Below are 20,829 nucleotides of genomic sequence, written 5' to 3' on the forward strand. Positions count from 1 at the left end.
GAAATTAGTTACAGACGACAATAACTCAGAATTACTGAAAATCTTGAGGAAAATGATTACATTTTCCCACAAGACAGAAAAACGACTAGGCACATGGCAAACGAAATTTAACAACGTGAGGTAAGAATTAATTTTGATAGAAATTATGAAAACAAAATGAATGCAAATGTAACTGAACTATTTCCATTATTCCAACCGTTAGGACAATCAGTCCTGAACTAACTTCGCCTTCCTGCATATGTATAAATAAAACCTATTTAAGTAACTTGTTCTTCGCCTGGACCTCATTGCTAATTCCCCAGTTAACACTGTTTTTGCTTTCCTTTATGTTCTTCGGGCTTCTGAACTACAAGCATAACACCATCTAATCTTCGTTCCTAACTGTGCCCCATCTTTTGTTACGCTGGATTCAATCATTCTTGTGTCATAATCTATGACTTTGGCAAATTGTTTCTCTTTTCTAAAAATAAGACTGCAATGCGTTTATGCAAATCCTATCTGAGGCTTGGTCCTGTTGGCCGATATCACGTGGTTGTAGATTTGCATGAATCATTAAAATTCAGTAATTTTCCTGGTTTGCAGGTACTTAATGGAGGTATTGGAAAGATCCCAGCAACACGTTGATGCCCCAACCAGTAGAACCTTCACCATGACTGAATGGGTTGGATTTCTCGCCGCACTGATGCTCTGTCTCCAAAGTAAGTAAACATGCTAATTTGCCTTATGGCTATTTTTTACGTTGCTTTTTTTGTGTTGTCACGCTTGAGTTTAACGGCCGTAAACGAAAAACAGTTGTAATTGCAACAAGTGATTGATCTCTGACTTGTTGCTTCACCAGGTACGTACGGGGATCCTGCGCTGACTCAACCAGGATCCATCTCAACATCCACGGGGGAAACTGTGAAGATCACCTGTACCATGTCCGGAGGCAGCATCGGTAGCTACTTCGCAAGCTGGTACTGGCAGAAACCCGGAAATGCCCCGGTGTTAGTTTGGGACGAATCTTATGATACGGCTTCGGGAATCCCAGACCGATTTACCGGGTCTGTGGACACATCGAGTAACAAGATGCATTTAACCATCACCAACGTGCAATCGGAGGATGCCGCCGATTATTACTGCGCGGTAGCAAGTAGTGGAATAGTGACATTCGGGAAAGGAACCAAACTAAACCTGAGCGGTAAGTTAACTGTGGGCCACCTCAACACGAGGTCTCGATTTGAGTTCGACATTTTTGTGGAAAATTACCGAATTGGAAACACCAGTGCCGAGTCTGGCCTAGCGATTGTATCCTGACCCTCAAAGCCCCGCTCCAAACGTTCAGTTTTACTTAATTACAATTTTCGCGCGACGCCGTTTTCATTCCACTGAAAGCAGCACCGCGATATAAACGCCGACCCGAGTGTGAGACGGCGGAAGGACAGTGTGGCGTTTTGCTCCAATTCCCTCTCATTTGTCTCTAAGCAGCGAAAACCACTCTCCATGATTTTCAGTTCTACCTTTCACATTAATCCAGATGACTGAAGTGAACGTAGTTTTTGTGCTGGGGTCAGTCAGTTTGACCAACGCTGATCCAATTTCTGCGGCGCAGTCACAGGCAGGATGGTTATTTTATTTATAGATCACCGGACTAGTTACTCTTGTTCGCTCAATCGTTCGGGCATGTCTTAGGATGATTTTTTTTCCCTCCAGATCATTGTCTCTGTAATTGAATTGCCGAATGTGTGGTTAATTTCAGTGAGTGGTTATATACAGAATGTGCAGATATTCCAACGGTGTGTAATATCATTTTTTGGCTGCACAGGTTGAAATGGGTTAAGGCGCAACATAAAACAGAAAGGCATCATTTCAGTACATTTATTCTTTCTTCAAACAAATGTCTCTGGTACACATCTCAGGAGAAGAAAAAATTACCGGAAAATACTTCGCGCTTTGGTATTAAGTTAATTAATGTCTTGGAATATTGTTGAATAATCCCGCGGGACGCCGTCTATTACAGTCTCAGAATATTCACCTATACTGAGGATGGTACAGGAGCTGTGGTAGAAGGAACTGGTAACACTTAACTGATTCCTCTCAATTTCAACCTGCACGTTGTAACAATGTACAGGTCAAAGCGAATCTCTCAGAATGCTTTTGCAGGAGCCGGTGTGGGATTGGGTGTACAAAGTTACAAATCACGCACACCAGGTTATACTCCAAATAAACCTGTTGGACTATAATCTGGAGTTTTGTGATTTTTAACTCTCAGAATGCGGCTACACTGTTTATTTGAGAGGGGCAACACTGGTGCTGGTTAGAAGCGCTGACGTGCCTGACTTTGGAACTCGGTGCCAGAACGAATTGCTGCAGCTTCTAGATCAAGATTTGGAAAAAGAACTGTTTTAATCATCGAATTACATAAACCGTTTCGCTCAGTGTTTGCAGCTCACTCTAGTTAAAGCGCGAATGGCTATATATTTATTTATAGTACCATGAGAATAATTCTGTTTAATCAGAAGAAAGAGAACAAACAAGTTGCTAAACACTACAAGATATACAAGGTTGAACGCAGGAGTGGTGTAGGGCGGGGGAGACAGGAAGGCGGTGCTGCGGGAGTGAGGGCGAGTGTAGTGGTAGTGATCAGATGAGCGCAGATGGTGCCCAAAGAGAGAGCAGCTCAAGGAATTAAGATTGGTACAGCATGTAACAGAACCTCAGGACAGGCCAGTGGCAGTCAATGTATACTGTTGAACTGCAATCATTTCTGTAGTGTAAAAACTGTGAGGCCCTTCACCGGTAAATAGCGCTGTGATAACGAGCTGTTGTCTTTCGCGACATTGTCTGAGAGATTGATGCTGGCCAGGGGCATTTGTGTTTGCATTTCCAAGACAGTGATGGATTCTGTTTATCCAATAAGGACGCAATTAGTTACAAGGTTGGCAAATATGTTTTAGGAAACTCAGTCGTTTTGTTGAAATGATATCTTCTAATTCCCTGACGCCACGGATGCCTCCGATCCTGGTACTTCGTACGCGATGGGAGAGCCCTCTGCGATTTTCCAGGTGTTGTCACTAATAGATTGTGGATACAGAAAATCTGAAATAAAAAGCAGAGACTGTTGGAGAAACTCAGCCGGTCTGGCAGTATTTGTGAAGAGAATTGACGTTTGGAGTCCAGTGACTTCGCGGGATTTTCTCTCTACAGACAATGTCAGACCTGCCGTGTTTCCCCAAATACTCTGCTATGTCCAGATTTATATATATATTTTCGTTTTAAATGTTCTCACGTTGGAGAACCTTCGTTTGGTACCTCACAGTTGGCAAAATGAAAAACAACTTCTCGGGTTATATCTTCCCTAGAGCTGTAGATCTCAGGTTCCAGTTTAATTTTCATCAAGCTAGGGTTTCTATTATGCTACTCTTTAAGTAGTGACTTCGAATTTAAAGAGATTTGAAGGGAGTAAAATATTAATTCCAGTTTTATTACAATTTCATTTATTGCTACTTTACAGAACCGCGGAGACCCACAGTTTCCCTCCTTCCACCTTCATCGGTTCAAATCACGGAAAAGAACACGGCGACCCTGGTGTGTTTGGTGAGCGGTTTTAACCCGGGAGCTGTGGAAATCGAGTGGTCGATAGATGGCAGTGTCAGGGGGGATAATGTTGAGACCAGTCGGATCCAACAGGAGACGGACAACACGTTCAGCGTGAGCAGTTATCTGACCCTGTCAGCCTCAGAATGGAACTTACACGAACTTTACTCCTGTGGGGTTAAACACGAGACTCTGACAAATCCACTTCAGGGAACTATTGCGAGATCCAACTGCATCTGACAGAAGATTGTCAGCAGATAAATGTTGTACATTTATCCCTCTTATTAGAGAAACTTATTGAAAACTAAGTTCCCCAATTAGCTATTACATGTTCAGTTTTAAACGGAACATTTCTAACAAACGCAATAGTTCAAATTGTCGGCTGCGTCCTGCTTTCTGTAGTTTAAAGAGCGTTCACCCTGAAATTATCAATGTTTCAATGTAACGTTGCAAATATAGCTTTGTAATAAAACTTGTGTCCCATGATCTCAGCTGCGGTTATTAATTTCTGTCCGACGTCACTGAGGCCACTTAGAGCAACATGCTGAATATGAAAAAAGTCAAGTTTAATGGTTTAATCTTATTTGGACACATACGATAGGTTAGTTGGAATTTATGAAATTAATCATACGACTTTTTTTAAAAGATACACTTCTCTAGCTCATATCGGTATAGGAATGAGCGGCACTTCATGCGCATGCTAAAGTCAAAAGCACATTGTGAAAGTGCTAACGCATCTGGGTTTACAAATTTAGAGTAAACGCTACGCCTGCCTTTTCTTTTGGGGACCTAATTCTGCAGTGCAGTTTCTGACGTGGCACGACAGTTTCTCTTTTTTTACGAAATAGTTTAACAACTTTAATTCTTGCTCATCATAGTTATTTTGACATTGGTGGCAATATATTTTGTGAAACATAACTGCAGATTTCATGGGGCTTTTTACCAGAAACCAACTCACTTAGAAACACGCTTGTAAAATTCTACTTCAGAGTAATCTTGAACTCAGTGCAATATCTATTCCTCTATGTTGTCTTTCTTTGGACTGACTAAACAATTGAACATTATCACAATTATAGGAAGAAAAGTTGCTAAAACGATCTGAAGTTTATTTTAGAAAGTATTGCTTGCAACGAATATTTCATAGATTGAATGCTTATGCGCCCGTTTAAGGTACCATAAAACATAACTTATAATAAGAACCTGGGAAGTGATAGACCTGGAACATCAAAAAGTCAATTTGCACAATGGGTGGAGGCAGAGTGAGGCTGTTTAAATAAACTCCGCCATCTGCAGATATCTAAGGGAAGCAGTTGGCAATTGGTTGGGAGGCAGGAGAGTGCCAACAAAGAGTAAGGATTCATTTCCTCATCGCCTGGGTGGGGAACTGGATTCTGGGAGCAACAAGTTCCAACGCAACCGCTTTTTATAACATATACTAAATACTTAGATGAATGGGAAGGGAGATGTATATAAATGTTTGCAGATACACAATGCTAAGTGTCACAGTGAGCTACATGGCATCCTCAATGAAATCCGGTAGAGAACGTGAATATCCAAAATACTGACATCAAAATATCGCAGTGACAAATTACGCGTCCACGCTGAACTTGAGAGTAACAGAAACGGATATTTTACTCAATCCTCAGATGTTCGGCATTGTGGATTAGTGAACAGATTTAGGTGCTCATATGAAAAAGGAATGAAAACCAGAGCATTATTGTAATAAGACATGGAAAAGACACTCATAATACTTGCTACAAGAAGACTGGAAATAGTGTTTCTCCAGTACAGAGTCGCAGTCAGACCATATCTGTTGTGGTACACTTAGTTTTTGGCACCAAAAGATAGATACCTCTACCGGATTTCATTAAGGCTGTTATGTAGCTCACTGTGACACTTTGCATTGTGTCATCTGTAAACTTTTATATACGTCTCCATTCCCTTTCATCTAAGTCATTAGTATATGTTTAAGAAAGCGGTTGCGCTGGAACTTTTTGCTCCCAGAATCCAGTTCCCCACCCAGATATTAGATACGTTGGCATTTGAAGGGGTAGAATACAAATTCTTCAAGATGATCCCCTGATTTTAAGCGTTTAATTGCCTTATCAAATTTCAAATATGTGTTTTGTATTCACTTAAATATGAAGGTTGAAAATTGGTCAGGTAAAGTTGTTGGAAACAATTAACAAAACACAGGTATAAACAAAAAAAAACTGCTGCAGCACATGATGCAAAAGAAAACTAGCGCAGTATTAAAACTGAACCCGATTAGCATTGAAATCAAGAAGAAACCCTTCACAAACTTTATTAAAAATCAGGCAGCGTCAAGAAACCTAGTGCTTCCAAATAAACCTATTGGACTGTAACTTGGTGTTGTGCGATTTTTAACTTGGTCCACCCCAGTCCAACACCGGCAACTCCAGATCTTCACAAACTTGCACATTGCTTTCAACAGTGATGCGTAATCTTCAAAGATAATCGGTGAATAGAAATTATCAAGATTGTCATTGCTATATCTTTGTTAGGTAAGGGTAGCCAGAATCCCCGAGTTCAACTTCCACCTGCTCCAGCAGTATGAAGAACACCTCTGACCAGATAAATGATAAAACACCAATCAGAAAATATAGAGCAAAGATGAGCCAAGGAAGAAAAGCTACAGATTAAACATAATCAATAAAATAACGAACGCTTGGTTTCATTGCTATAATTGGATAACGGTGCATTCTATATAGTGCCAATAATCTGTGTTGATCTGACTTGAAATGTGTGCATCCTCGAAATGCGAATATTGCTTTCAAACTATATTGTATTAAAGCAATAGGCTGAGGTCATGGGCTCGAGTTCCACCGTTGTATATGGTGGAATTTGAATTCGATTAATAATGAAAATCTGGAATTGAAAGCAGATCTGGAATTCGTCACGGAATATTTTTCTTAATTACTTCATTTATTAATGTCCTTTATAGATTACAGTGTGGAAACAGGCCCTTCGGCCCAACAAGTCCACACCGACCCGCCGAAGCGCAACCCACCCATACCCCTAAATTTTACCCCTTACCTAACACTACGGGCAATTTAGCTTGGCCAATTCACCTGACCCGCACATCTTTGTGACTGTGGGAGAAAACCGGAGCAAACCCACGCAGACTCGGGGAGAACGTGCAAACTCCACACAGTCAGTCGCCTGAGTCGAGAATTGAACCCGGGTCTACAGGCGCTGTGAGGCAGCAGTGCTAACCACTGTGCCACCGTGCCGCACATGGTAGCTCTGCTATCCTGAACAGGTCTGGGCCGCACGGGATTCCACATCTACATAAATAGTTAACTTTTAAATGCCATCTAAAATGTTCTAATAAGCAATTCGGATGCAAATGATCACTACAAAGTCTGCGAAAAGGAATGAAACTGGACTGAGCTCCCAGCAATTATCTCGGCACGAGAACCGGTAACAACGTACACCACAAAATTCCTTAATAATATGTCTTATTCATTCATGGGCATAGGCGTTGCTGATTGGGCCAGCATTCCTCGCCCATTCCTAGTGGCTCTCGTGAAGGTCTCAATGAGCTGCCTTCTTGAACTGCTGTAGCCCATCAAGTATTTTAGACCACGATGTTATGAGAGAGGAACTTCCAGGGTTTTGAACCAGTTACAGTGAATGAATAGCACTGGTTTTCCAAGTCAGGTTTGTGAGTTGCTTTGAGAAGAGCTTGCAGGTGGTGGTTGAAATGACTCCACGAAAGCCGATATCCTGTCACTAAGCCACCCTTTGTTTATAGGTACATGATACTGACCTAGCTAGCTCAGAGCCGGCTCATGGAGTAACCAGAACACTTGACGCTCCTCTGAATATCTGTCAACTAGGATTCTCTGATTAGTCTAGGAAAACAGCCCCAGTCAGGGAACTCAAATTCTATGAGGTTTACCTGGCTTACCTCGTTCCAATCACTACAATGTTATTCTCATGCATTTGCAGTCCTTGTTCTTCTGGATGGAAGTGATAAAACCAGAAGTTGGACGAAAAGCTGTACAGGCCCAGGTTCTGAGGAAGGGTCACCAGACCTGAGACGTTAACTCTGATTTCTCTTCACATTTGCCGCCAGAGCTGCTGAGCTTTTCCAGCAATTTCTGCTTTTGTTTCTGTTTTGCATCATCTGCAGTTCTTTTGGTTTTTAGATTCTGGATTTGGAAACTGCTGTCATAGGATCTTTGGCGAATTTGTCCAGTGCATCTTGTAGATAGTGGACACTGCTGCTACGAATTGTTGGTTGTGGAGAGAATGAGTGTTTTGGACGTGGTACCAATCAATCGGATTGTTTTGACCTGGTTGGTATTAAGACATTTGAATGTTGTTGGAGCTGCATTCGTCCAGGCAAATGTGAAATACTTTTTAATCACATTTCAGGTTTATACCTTGCAGAAGATTAAAAAATACTTTTTAATCACATTTCAGGTTTATACCCTGCAGAACAGGATTTGGGACGTCAGGAGGCGAGTTCTGCCACGGTATTCCTGGACTCTGACCTATTCTTACAACCATTGCATTTATATTAAAAGTCCAAATGTATTTCTGGTCAATAGCAACCATCAGGATGTTGAAAGTGTGGAATTCTATGATGATAACGTCATTGAATATTAAAGGGTGATGGTTGTAACTTCTCATTTTGGAGATGATCACTGCCTACTACTTGCCAGCCAAGAATTAACAAAATTTTACAGCCAGTTTATTTAGAGCTAACAAATATTTCCCCGGTCTTATTGCATTTGGACATGGAATGCTGCAATATGTGTAGAACTGTAAATGGTGCTGAATGATGTTTACTAGTCAGTGAACATTCTGACATCTGATTTTATGAAGGTGGGAGGATCATTGATGAAGCAGCTGAGAATGGTTAGGCCTCGGACACTTCCCTAAAGAACTCCTTCAGAGATGTCCTGGATATGTGATAAATGATCTCGAACAAGCACAACCACTTTCCTGTGTGCTATGTCAGATTCGAACCAGTGATGCAGATTTTCCTCTAACTCCCATTGTGATAATGCTGCTCCTTCAACGAGGCAATGTTGTCCTTTTTATCAGGAGGTCGTAAAAACACAGTTTCCAAAAAGTAGAGTTTTACAGCCACTTTGATTATAGCAAACAAATACTGCCTCAGTCAAAAGGCTTTCAAATTTTTGAAAAAAAAAATTATACATGAAAGAGGAGTGGCCAGTTCTCCTGGCTCATCTTGACTCTGGTTTGGGTTGTCAGCAAACAGGAGAATTGAAAAAGCTGCTGGACCCAAAGAAGGAGCTATAAGCTGACCCTCCTCTCTCTGTGACATCTCTCCTGTAAGACCGTGTGTTTGATTTTACCTTTTGTGTCAAGAGCTGTTTATGGGGATTGTTGCAAATGTTTGAAGCAACAGAATTAAGTTGGGCTAGTCTGCTGGGTTTTCCAGTGTGTTAAATTATTCAGGATTCTGTTCTCTTCTGTTTGCGTTTCATTTGGTAACCTTGAAGTGGAATTAACAGACAACCTGTTTGATCGTGTTGACAAACCAGGAGCAGATAAATGACACACCAGGTATCTTTAGCTCAGATAAATGTACTGAGTTACAACGGAAAGATGACAATTTAAAACAATTGCATCAAATGTCACACACAGAAAAATAATCTGAATGTATCCTTGAATGTCATGTTCTTAAAAATGATGTCTTAATGAGGAAATGCAGACCATCACATATTCAGGCAGATGGGAAATGGACAGACGTTCATCAAGTTGTATCACCAGTGGGTTATAGAACAGAGGTGTCGCGAGTTGTGCATGAGCTGACACTAGAGGGACATTTACGAGTGAGCAAAGCTCAAGTTACAATGCAAACGCATTTTTACTGGCCTGGACTGAGCAATGGTGTAGTTGAATTTTGCCAGGTATGTCATACATGGCAGGTAATTGGAAAACCACAGGCAATCATAAAACACACACACTTAATATCTATTCCTGAATTTGAGGAAATTTTTACAAGAGTCTTAATTGATCACCTATCTAAAACAAAACGTGGGAGCCAGCATTTGTTAACAATAATGGATGGATTCACTAGATATCCAAGGGCTGTTCTATTACACAATATCACAGCTAAAAGGGTTGTAGAGGAATTACTCAAAATTTTCATGAGATAAGGCCTTCCCACAGAGATACAATCAGAGCAACGGTCAAACTTCATCAAAAGTATTCAAGTAAGTTATGGACAGCTGAGGAAAAAGAATTCAAATCTTCTATGCACAAACCAGAGTAGCAGGCAGTGCTAGAAAGGTGGTATCAGACACTAAATACCATGTTGAGGATTATAGTCAGGACTATCCAGATGATTGGGATAAGGGAATTTCGTTAGTACCTTTTGTGAACAGAGACACATAAACAAATCAATCAAATTCAGTTTTTGAGCATGAAGTGAGAGGACCACCAAAATTCATTAAAGAGAAATTGGTACGCTAGAATTCAGAGACCACATATTTGGACTGCGTGTCAAATTTTAGGGAATGATAAATGGAGTGGGGGAGTTGGCTAGACAACATTTAAAAGTATCACAGCATACAATGAAACAGGAAGCAGACAGAAAACAAAAACTCACAATTTTGCTATTGTGAATGAGGTGTTAATGTTGCTTCCAGTGATAGGTGGACCTTTAGAAGGAAAGTTTAATTGATCTTATCAAGTCTAAAGGTAAATCAGTGACATGAGCTACTTGATAAGGACTCCGGGCGGAAGGAAATCTCAGAGCGTGTACCATGTGATTGTGCTCAAAAGGTATTTTGGCAGGGAAGGAAAGCTAAAAGAAACTTATTGGTTACAACACGGAGAGAGAAAAAACAACTTCAAAGGATTCTGAATAGGACATTCCTCAAATTTGACAATGAAGAAGTTGTCAAAAATTGGGATAAATTATTGAGTTACCTTCCACAGGAAAATCGGTATTACCTAAAAGAGATTTTACTATTACATGAGGAGGCATGTGGAAATAAGCTGGGATACACTAACCTAATTATGCATGGTATAGATATAGGAGATGCTGTCCCGATTAAGCATCATCCTTATAGACATAATCTTTAAAGTTAGCACAGTTCAAAAGGAGATTTAACGCATGCTCCAAGACAACATAATCAATGTGATTTACAGTGACTGGAGCTCACCCATAGCAATGATGCTGAACCCAGATGGCACCTAACGGTTCTGTGTGGACTATTGCAAAATGAATGAAGTTACACAAGCTGATGTCGGTAAAATTCCACATTTGGAAGACTGTGTTGAAAAGGTAGGACAAGCAACTAAGTTGGACTTACTCAAAGGATACTGGCAGGCACCTTTGTTTGCAAAAGTGAAGGCAAGATTGACTTTCATAACGCTGAATGGATTGTATCAGTTTAAAGTCATGCCATTTGGCGTGAAAAGATGTGCCAGCCACATTTCGGAGATTAACCAATAAGGTCACTTTTGGATTACCCTACATGTTGATGACCTGGTGATTTTTAATCGCACATGGAAGAAACAATTGCAACATTTATCATCATTGTTTGATGGACTTTGGAAGTCAGGCTTGGTGATAAACCTGGCTAAAAGTGAATTTGCCAAACCCAAGTCACCTTCCTGTGAGGTGTTATTGGACATGGATAAATGGCTCCCTGGTATGCCAAAACAATGGTAATGGGGAGTTCCCCATGCCATCAACAATAAAAGCAGTAGTACAATTCCTGGGATTGAATGGATTTTGTCGAACATTTATGCCAAGTTTTAGCAGATTTGCTGCTCTATTCACTGATTTGCTCAGGAAAGACAAGAAATTCCAATTGCCAACCGACTGACAGAGGCCTGTCGACACATTTGAAAGCTGTGTTAACCACTGCCGCAGTATTGGCCACACAGAATTACACAAAGCCATTCAAGGTGGCTATTGATGCAAGTGATGTGTGTGTCAGTGCTGTTCTCTTGCAAGGAGATGACGAGAAGGTGGAAAGATCTATTGGCCGTGTCTCCAGGAAACTGAACATTCATCAGCAGAAATATTCAACAGTTGAGAAGGAGTATTTGAGCTTAGTGTTGGTGTTATGAGATTTCAATGTTTATGTTATCAGTAACATATCTGAGACAATCATATACACTGATCATAACCCATTGATGTCTGTGGAGAAATTTAAGGACAAAAATTCCAGACTGTTTAGATGGGGCTTGTTGTTACAGCCATTCAGTTTGAAAGTTGCACATATGGAAGGACAAGAAAATATGATTGCTGATGCATTTTCAAGACTTGAAATAGAAACAGAGGCGTTTGATGGCAGGAGTAAAACAGACTGAAACAGAATGTAATAGTGCATGTTTATAGTCAATGACATGTATGCATGTGTTATAGAGTACTAACAGTTTAGGACTAAGGGGATTTAAAATTAAGCCATCTTTGGGTATTGATGGTTCATTTTTTTTAAAGGCGGTATATGTGATGATGGTGGTGCTCCTTTAAAAAGTTAATGTTGCGCATGTTTTTTTAAGAGATCGTAAGAACACAGGTTCAGAAAACGTTTAGGATTGAATGGTTTTATGGTCAGTTTGATTATAGCTAACAAATGCTGCCTCAGGACAAAAGGCTTTCACGTTTTTGCAAAACAAAAACCTGTACAATGAAAGGGGAGTGGCCAGTTATCCTATCTCAGCTTTGCGCTGGTTAGGGTGGTTAGCAAGCAGTAGAGTTGGAAGAGATGTTGGACCCAAAAAAGCAGGTCCAAGCCGATCCTCCTCTCTCTGACATCTCCTCTATAAGGTCCTGTACTTGATTTTACCTTTTGTGCAAAGGCAAGTATTGGAAACAACATCATTAAGTTGGGATATTTGCTGGATTTTTGGATAGGTTATGTTAGTCAGTGTTATGTTCTCTTTTGTTTGCTTTCATTCGGTAAACTTAGAATAGTTTATTTTTTATTTGTCATTTCTACCATGTATAAGTGAAACAGTAAAAACGGGGCAGCTACATGGACAGCACAAACTATACACTCATACGTGGCATAAAGTGCATAAGAAGTGCAAAACACGTAATTTACAGTGCAATAGTAGAATGATAAATAATAGACATTTTTCTTGCAGCAGTTCGAAGTCGTGCAAAGAATTTCAGATGGGAAAGAGTCCGATTACATCGTGTTAAGAAGCCTGATGGCTTGGGGGAAGAAACTGCTGCACAGTCTGGCTGTGAGAGACTGAATGCTCTGGTATTTTCTGTCAGACGGCAGAAGAGGGAAAAGTTTGGATGACGAGTATATGAGGTCTTCCACAATGCTCTTAGCCTTTTGGATGCAGCATTTGATGTAAATGTCTGCAATGGAGGGAAAAGAGATCCCAATGATCTTCTCAACTGTCCTCACTATCTATAGTAGAGAATGTGATTTGAGATGGTGCAATTCCCGAATCAGGCAGTGATGTAATAGCTCAAGGGTCTCTCAATGAAGCCTCTGTAGAATGTGATGAGGATGAAGGTTTGGGAGCTGGGCTTTCCTCAGCCTGTATCGAAAGCAAAGACGCTGCTGGGATTTTTTGGATGTGGAGCTGCTGTTAAGAGTCCAGGTGAGATTCTCCGCCAGATATACACCAAGGAATTTGGTGCTCTTCATGATCTCCACGGGAGAGTCATCGATGTGCAGCAGAGAGTAGTTTCGCTGTGCACTCCTATCAACAACCATGTCTTTCGTCTTTCAGAGAACGTGGTTGCTGGCTGTGCACCTGACCATTAGTGGCTGCACCTCCTCTGTTTGCTGACTCATCATTCATGCTGATGAGACCTTCCACAGTGACATCATCAGCGAACTTGGTAATGTGATTCGACCTGTGCATCATTGCACAGTCTTGTGTCAGCAGGGTGAACAGCAGTAGACTGAGCACCCAGCCCTGGAGGGTCCCGGGCTCAGTGTGATGATATTGGAGATGCTGTTCCCAATCCGGCCCGATTGTGGTCTCCCAATAAGGAAGTCCAGGATCCAGCTACAAAGGGAGGTATTTAGGTCCAGCAGACACAGCTTTCCAATCAGGTGCTGAAGAATGATGCAGAAGTCTCTGAATAGTAGCCTGATGTACCTGTTCTTCTTCTCCAGTTGGGTGAAGGCCGAATGGAGGGTAATGGAAATAACATCAACAGTTGAGCGGTTTAGCCGACACACGAACTGCGAGGTGTTCAGTTTTGTTTAAAAATTTGGTTTTGTTTAAAAATAGGTGGTTTTGCCAGCTGCATCACTCCTGGATATCTGTGTTACACCTGCAAAAACCAACTCGCAAAGTTAGGGTCTGGGCTACTTTTTGAGAGGGTTAACACCATTAACTCCAGTTTTGCTACAGCTCATTGGCAACAAACTCAATGAAATGCGGCCTTGATGTTAATAGCTGTCATTCTCACCTCAATTCTGAAATTCGGCTTCTTGTCCGTATTTGAACCAAAGTTGTAATGAGGTCAGGGGCTGAGTTAGTCTGGCAGTTAAACAGGGCGTGTTCATGAGCAGCTTATTGCTAAGCAAGTGCTGCCTGATGGCACTGTTGGTGACACATTCTATCATTTCACTGATGATCAATAGCAAACTGATGAAATGGGAATTGACCAGGGTAGCATTCGTCCTGATGTTTGTGTAGAGGACATACCTGGGCAATTGTCCACATTGCTGAGTAAAAGCTACTCTTGTAGCTGTGCTGTAATAGGTTGTCTAAAGGCGCTACAAGTTCTGGAGTACAAGTCTTCAGCACAATTGCCTGAATCATATCAGGGCCACTGACATTGCAGTACCCAGTGTCTCCATCAGTTTCATGATATCACGTGAAGTGAATCAAATTGGCTGAAATCTGGCATCTGTGATTCTGTGACCTCTAAAGAAGGCCGAGGTAGATCATCCACTCAGCACTCTCAGATGAAGGTTGTTACTAATGCTTCAGCATAATGAATTGCACTAATGTGTTGGACTGTTCAATCAGTGAGGATAGGATATTTGTGGAGTCTCCACCTCAATGAGTTATTTAATTGCCTATTATTATGGACAACTGGATGTGGCAACAGTGCACAGCTTACACCTGAACCGTTAATTGTGAGATCACTTAGCTCTGTCTATCACTTGCAGCTTATGCTGTTTGTCGATCAATTAGTCCTGACTTGGAGCACCATCGGGTTGATACCTCATTTTGAGGTATTGTGATTTGCTCCTGCCATGTCGTACTGCAATCTTCATTGAGTGGATGCTGGTGCCAAATGTAAGAGATCTGAAGTATTTCGGTAAAACAACATCCTGGCCAGGTCAGTCTCATGGATCACATTAATCAGATAACATCCTGGATGCTACCATTTTATTTTCTGTCATGTCCTACCAATAATTGCAGCCGAGGTGATGGTACCACATAGTATGCAGTCAGGAGGGAGTTGCTCTTAACAACATGAACAGTTGTTTAAGTCTTTAACAGTTAGTTCTAATTCTATGAAATCTCATGACATCATGAGAACGATGTGCAAGGCTATCTCCTGTTATTTCTCTTGTAGCCTTTCTCATCTATCCCCATCATGAATCAATTAGCCCCCATTTTGACTTCATTTAAATGATGCATTGAATGTGGCAAAGGCACAGAACAGATTCATGCTGGGCTGCTTTAATATTACTAACCAAAAGTGGATCTATGGCGCCACTGTTGCTTGAGCTGGCCAAGTCCTAAAGGATATAACTGGTCGACTAGATCTGTTGCAGGCGGTCAGGAAACTAAGGGAGAAACGCATATAGATCCCATCACCAACACTTTCATAAGAGATGCAGTCCTTGTGAAATCGATCCTTTATGCTAAGGATACCATTTATCCTGTAATATGATCCAACAAATGTGATGAAATGGTATTAGTTTTGATCTACTAACTCAGGACTGAGCATCTGTGTGTCTGTATGGATCATGAGAAGCAGCAGAATTATATTCAATCAGAATCTGTAATGTGATTGATAGCAGTTTGACCCAGCATATCTCCTTTTCTCCGACCAATATCAAGTCAGGAGATCAACTCTCACATAATCCAGAATTCAACAGAGCCAAAGCTAGCACCTTGCATACCTAAAGAAAAGGTGTCAATGTAACCAAACCATTGCACAAGACGGCGTTCATGCCAAGTATGTGATTGACAGAACTAAACAATATCCCAACTAACTGAGCAAATCTAAGCTCTGAAATCCAAACATACCAAGCCCTGAATGATTTTCAACAGCTAAACAACTAACTGGAGGATGTCAGATCATAAATAGCCCCACCTTTAGCCTAGGATGATCAGTGCAAATTATTATGGCAATGCATCTCTCATCAAAAGCATTAACTTGACAGTCAATCTCAGTCCCATTCTGAAGTTCTTAGCGTCACAGATGATAGTCATCCGTCAATTTTATTTACTCTGTGTAAGATCAAATAATCGATCATTGTCACATGTCCCCAAAGGGTTAACTGAAAAGTTTATAAGTGGCCACTTACAACGCCATGTCAGGTACACGGATACATAGTTACAATCCCCAGTTACAGATTAGAGAAGAAAACAAAGTTACATTATAGCTGTACAACGTGATAATAGACCAGAAAAAAAGCAAGAGAAAAAGTTAGAAAGATAAACATCACAGTTGCCCTTCGAAGGCTCTCCGCAGCAGTCCAATGCAGGGGACCTCCAAGTGGTTTGACTGCTGGCTGCTGACAGGCTCCACACTAGGCCATTATCTCCACGCGGCACTGAGCCCCTGATCCCGAGCGTCCCCATTCTGCCTGCTGCTCGCAGGCGTTCCCGTTCCTTCCGCTGGAGTCTCAGCTGCCCCGCTTTGAAAGCAGAGAGTCAGAGGCCGAGTGACCAAGACTGAGAGAAGGGAGAACAGAGGGAGAAAAAATGAAAAAGAATATGTGGAGCGGGAGAGCTCCGGCTGGAGATTCCTACTCCGCCGCTATTTTACTGTTTGGCTAAAGAACAGGATACAGGAAAGTCAATTGGCTTTGAGAATATTCCAAGAATAGTATGTTTTTTAAAAAATAATACCGACCCCATCCAAGGTACGCTGTTCTAGTATAGCTGGAACAACGGAATTTACCGCACAATGTGCCCAACTATAGCTTGTGTGCTCAAAGTAGGCATATCCAACATGGGCAATTAGAGTCCAGTAATAAACTCTTAGCTATTAGCAAACTGATGGAATGTGCCATGAAGAAACATTTTTTCAGGATGAACCAGATGACTGACGTTCATTTTGGGTTCCTACGTAAAGCCTTTGTCCAAGCGTTGACGTTTTGTGAACACAGCATCATAGAGAATGATTGTGCTTGACATCAAAGCGTTATCTGACCAAGTGAGGCTTGAGGAACATATACTCGGGGTCAGTCAGAGTCAGGGTAAAAGGCTGGATAAACTATGTTAAATGACAGAGGAGAAAGTGAGGGTTGCAGACGCTAGCGAGTCAGAAGCAAAAAGTGTGGTGCTGGAAAAGCACAACAGGTCAGACACCATCCAAGGAGCAGGACAGTCAATGAATGGCATAAACCTTTCCTCAGGAATGTTGATGGTGTGAGGGTAGGGGGTTGAGACATATGCGGTGGTGGGAGGAGGCTGAGAAATGGAGGAGGATAAATTCTTCATGGTGGGAATCCTTGGAAGAGGCTTTGCAGTCAGGTTTTCAGCAACTAGGAGGAAGTGAGGACTGCACATGTTGGAGAGTTAAAGAAAAAAACGCCCTTGTCCCTCCACATTCCTGATGAAGGGCTTATGCCCGAAACATCGACTCACCTGCTTTCTGGATGCTGCCTGACCAGCTGTGCTTTTCCAGCACCACACGTTTTGACTATGTTAATTAACAGAATCAACAGATCAAGCTCAAGGTATGAGTTGTGCTCCTCCTGTGCAGCTATAACCTTGTCTGCCTTCCTGTGACTGAGCACACTATGACCTCCATACCACTGTTTGCTATGATCTGTCTGTACTGATCGCAGAACAAAAGATTTTCCCTGTACTAGGTGCCTGTGTCGACAAAAAAAATCAAATCAATTGCAAGGATGTGTTCAAAGACACTCTCATGACTCGCAAATAGTTGTAGCTTTGGTACACAAAATACCGTTACACGTGCCATTCAGGACGAAAATCTATTTTCATTACCTTCGTATACTTCACATGTTCTAGCTGCCAACTAAATGCTTAATGTTAGTTGTTCATGAACCCAAACGGTTTAAAAAATACAACCTTGTTATAGTTAAGCGTGGTAGATTTATTTAAAGCTAAATTCTACCTAAAAGCATTGGAAAGTTAACATATTTTTCTAATAAAATTACATTGCACTTAAAATGATTAATTTTATAATTAGCTATTCCTGAAAGGCATGTAATGTTCTGACTGGCCCGAAAGTGCAATTGTAACTAGTTTTCGGGTCTTTAACTAAGATTTAGCTCAGAAATGTCATGATCCTTTGCTAGAGGTTTATTGGCTTGTACGCATATGATTTTGAATTGTGTCATGAAACCATTCAGGACTCCCGCTATCTTTGGGAGTCCGGTGTACCTGAATTGCACCTCATCTTAACAAATTACAGACTCAGAGTGGGTTTTTTCCTTTATTGCTGACAGGTTATCAAAGAGGAAATAAGGTTATTCTATCTGCCTTCCATTTTCTGCTCTCAGACATATGTCCAAGGTAATATTCAGTGTCTCTCTCAACAATTTTCCACACTGCCACTATTCTTCTTCATCCTTTTCATCCATGTTGTCCCTTATATAATGGTCTGTTTTTGTCTTTCATTTTGTTTCATCCTTCAAGGGGAAACATCTCCACTGGCTATAATCATGCTGAGCATAAAGAAGATAGTTGCAGTTGTTGAAGGTCAGTCATCTCAACCACAGGATGTCATTGCAGGAGTACCTGGGGATTCTGTCTTTGGTTCACTTATCTTCAGCTACTTGATAAATGATCTGCCCTCCATCATAATGATCAAACAATGTGCAACGTCATTCCAGTCAATTTCAAAACAGACTACACACGTACACAGTAAGAGCCGGATAGTATTTCAACTGCAATGTTAAGCTCCATTACTGCATTTTTACATTCCTCTGTATTTTATAATGTTTAACGTTATGAATTGGAAATAAACGTCGCAATTGCAAAGTTAGATTGACCAAATATCTTTATTTCATCAGGTTCGAACGGAATGCCTGTCCTGACTCAGCCAGGATCCATCTCAAAATCCCCAGGGAAAACTGTAAAGGCCACCTGCACCATGTCGGGAGGCAGCCTCGGGAGCGATGGGGTTCAGTCAGGTATTCCATATCGTTTCAGTGGGTCCATGCACTCATCGAGTAACAAGATGCACTTAACCAAAACAATCTGCAATCAGAGGATGCCTCCAATTATTATTGTAATGGGGAAGGACTTTCGAGAGAGGACCTAAGCTGAACCTGGGCAGTAAGTGAATTATTGATCATCTGAAAATTGGAATTCGGAATTAACCAACGTTCGATTGTGATTATTTGTTTTCAGTCGCAAATCTCTAAATCCACAAGCACGAGTGTGGAGTTATTCTCAGTCATCCCGCGATTATTTTTCGTATTCAAATCATTGCATTTCCTCGGTGCAGAGGCGCACGTCAAAAATGTTTTACAAACACTTGGCAAATTGACATTTTGTAAATCAGAAGGATTTCTCTCACTTGCTTTCATTGAGAACTTATGAATCGCTGATGTTCAGGGGACAGCAAGATACCTGCAGTCCAAGTTACTGCGCATGTCCTGACCCTGCATCGATATTGTATTAAGATGACATTGGCGCTGCGAGCTTTGCGTTGTGAGACAACCTAAAGGAATCCAGTTCCACTCGAACCTTATATCATACTGAAAATGTTCGGAACGACAAGCCATTCCTGCGCAGGGAGATGAAAACCACATTATTGCTGACAGAGTCAGTGTTTTGAGGCAAGTGTTTACGTCAGGAATTGTTCGGTCCGCATTGTCGTCGCTGAAAGAGTATTCCTGATGAAGGGCTTATGCTCGAAACGTCGAATTCTCTATTCCTGAGATGCTGCCTGGCCTGCTGTGCTTTGACCAGCAACACATTTGCAGCTGTGATCTCCAGCATCTGCAGACCTCATTTTTTACTTTACTGAAAGAGTACTATCAACTAACTACGGTAGTGCTGAGAAAGGACGCAGACATGTTTTTTAAAACAGCGAATGAGAGTGTTGGAAAAATTGATCCAAAGGATACAGTCAGACTTCTTTGATGAATACAAATTCTGTGATTCAACCCCATGGGGCCTTATAGATGTTACATCTGTGGCTTTCATAGCCCCACTCCAAAAACTGCAAACATTTCTGAAAATGTTCGTGCGATGCGTTTCCATTCCACTGAAAGCAGCACCGAGATTGAAGCGCCGTTCTTAATATGAGCCTCGGGAACTACAATATGACGCTTTGCTGCAACTCCCTCTCGCTCTTCTCTCCGCAGGGAAAGCCGTTTAGTGCAAGATTCGCAACCTTACCTTTCACAACAATCTCCATTACTACAGAGAACTTTGTTTTTGCGCTGGGCTCAGTCACTAATGATCAACGGAGATCCAGTTCTGTACTGACGCAGCCACAGCCAGGGTAGTTATTTCTTAGTCATTCATCGGACGTGTCCGTCCAATTGCTCGTTTGTGTCTGAGAATAGGTTTTGTTAACCATTGCCGCTGTACCTGCACTCTCTCAAGCGTTGCTGAATGCGTAATCTGTGACAATAAATTATTCGCAGAAAATGTCGATAATCTAACATTGTGTGTAATAATCATTATTTGGCTGTACAGGGTGAAACGGGCGAAGGTGCAATGTATAAACGAAATCTTCCTTTGTCACATTTGTTCTTTTTCTCGATACATCTCTAGCACATATTTCAAGAGAAAGAGGATTTACTGTAAAATATTTCGAATTTTTATAATCCTGTGAACAGATGATTTAGAATTTTGCTGAATAGTCTCGCGGGTCTCCTTCTATTTCGGTGTCAGAATATTCAGTTAAACACCAATTGTCCAGTGATTGTGACAATTGAAACTGATGACACTTACTTAATCACTCGCAGTTTCAACTCGTACATTTTTACTATGTACATGTCAAGGTGAATCGTTCAGAATGCGAATAGATTGTTCATGTGAGACGGGCAAATTTGATGCTGTGATGTAACTGGCATCAAAACTCAGTGTCAGAACCAATTGTCGCGGTTCAGAGTCTAGATTAACAATTAGAAA

At 41.3% G+C, this 20,829-nt stretch overlaps 1 gene segment (V, D, J or C); it reads left to right on the forward strand.

Annotated features, from left to right (window-relative positions):
* The window catches only part of LOC132827240 (Ig heavy chain C region-like), a 64,777-nt gene that overhangs the window by 11,696 nt on the left and 32,252 nt on the right, over window positions 1–20,829 (forward strand). The window contains 4 exon segments of the C gene segment in view: window positions 583–698; window positions 839–1,180; window positions 3,494–3,808; window positions 13,804–13,867. Of these exon segments, the coding sequence occupies window positions 583–698; window positions 839–1,180; window positions 3,494–3,808; window positions 13,804–13,867 (837 nt within the window).

The sequence above is a fragment of the Hemiscyllium ocellatum genome, chromosome 24, assembly GCF_020745735.1.
Source record: "Hemiscyllium ocellatum isolate sHemOce1 chromosome 24, sHemOce1.pat.X.cur, whole genome shotgun sequence".
NCBI classification, from domain to species: Eukaryota; Metazoa; Chordata; class Chondrichthyes; order Orectolobiformes; family Hemiscylliidae; genus Hemiscyllium; species Hemiscyllium ocellatum.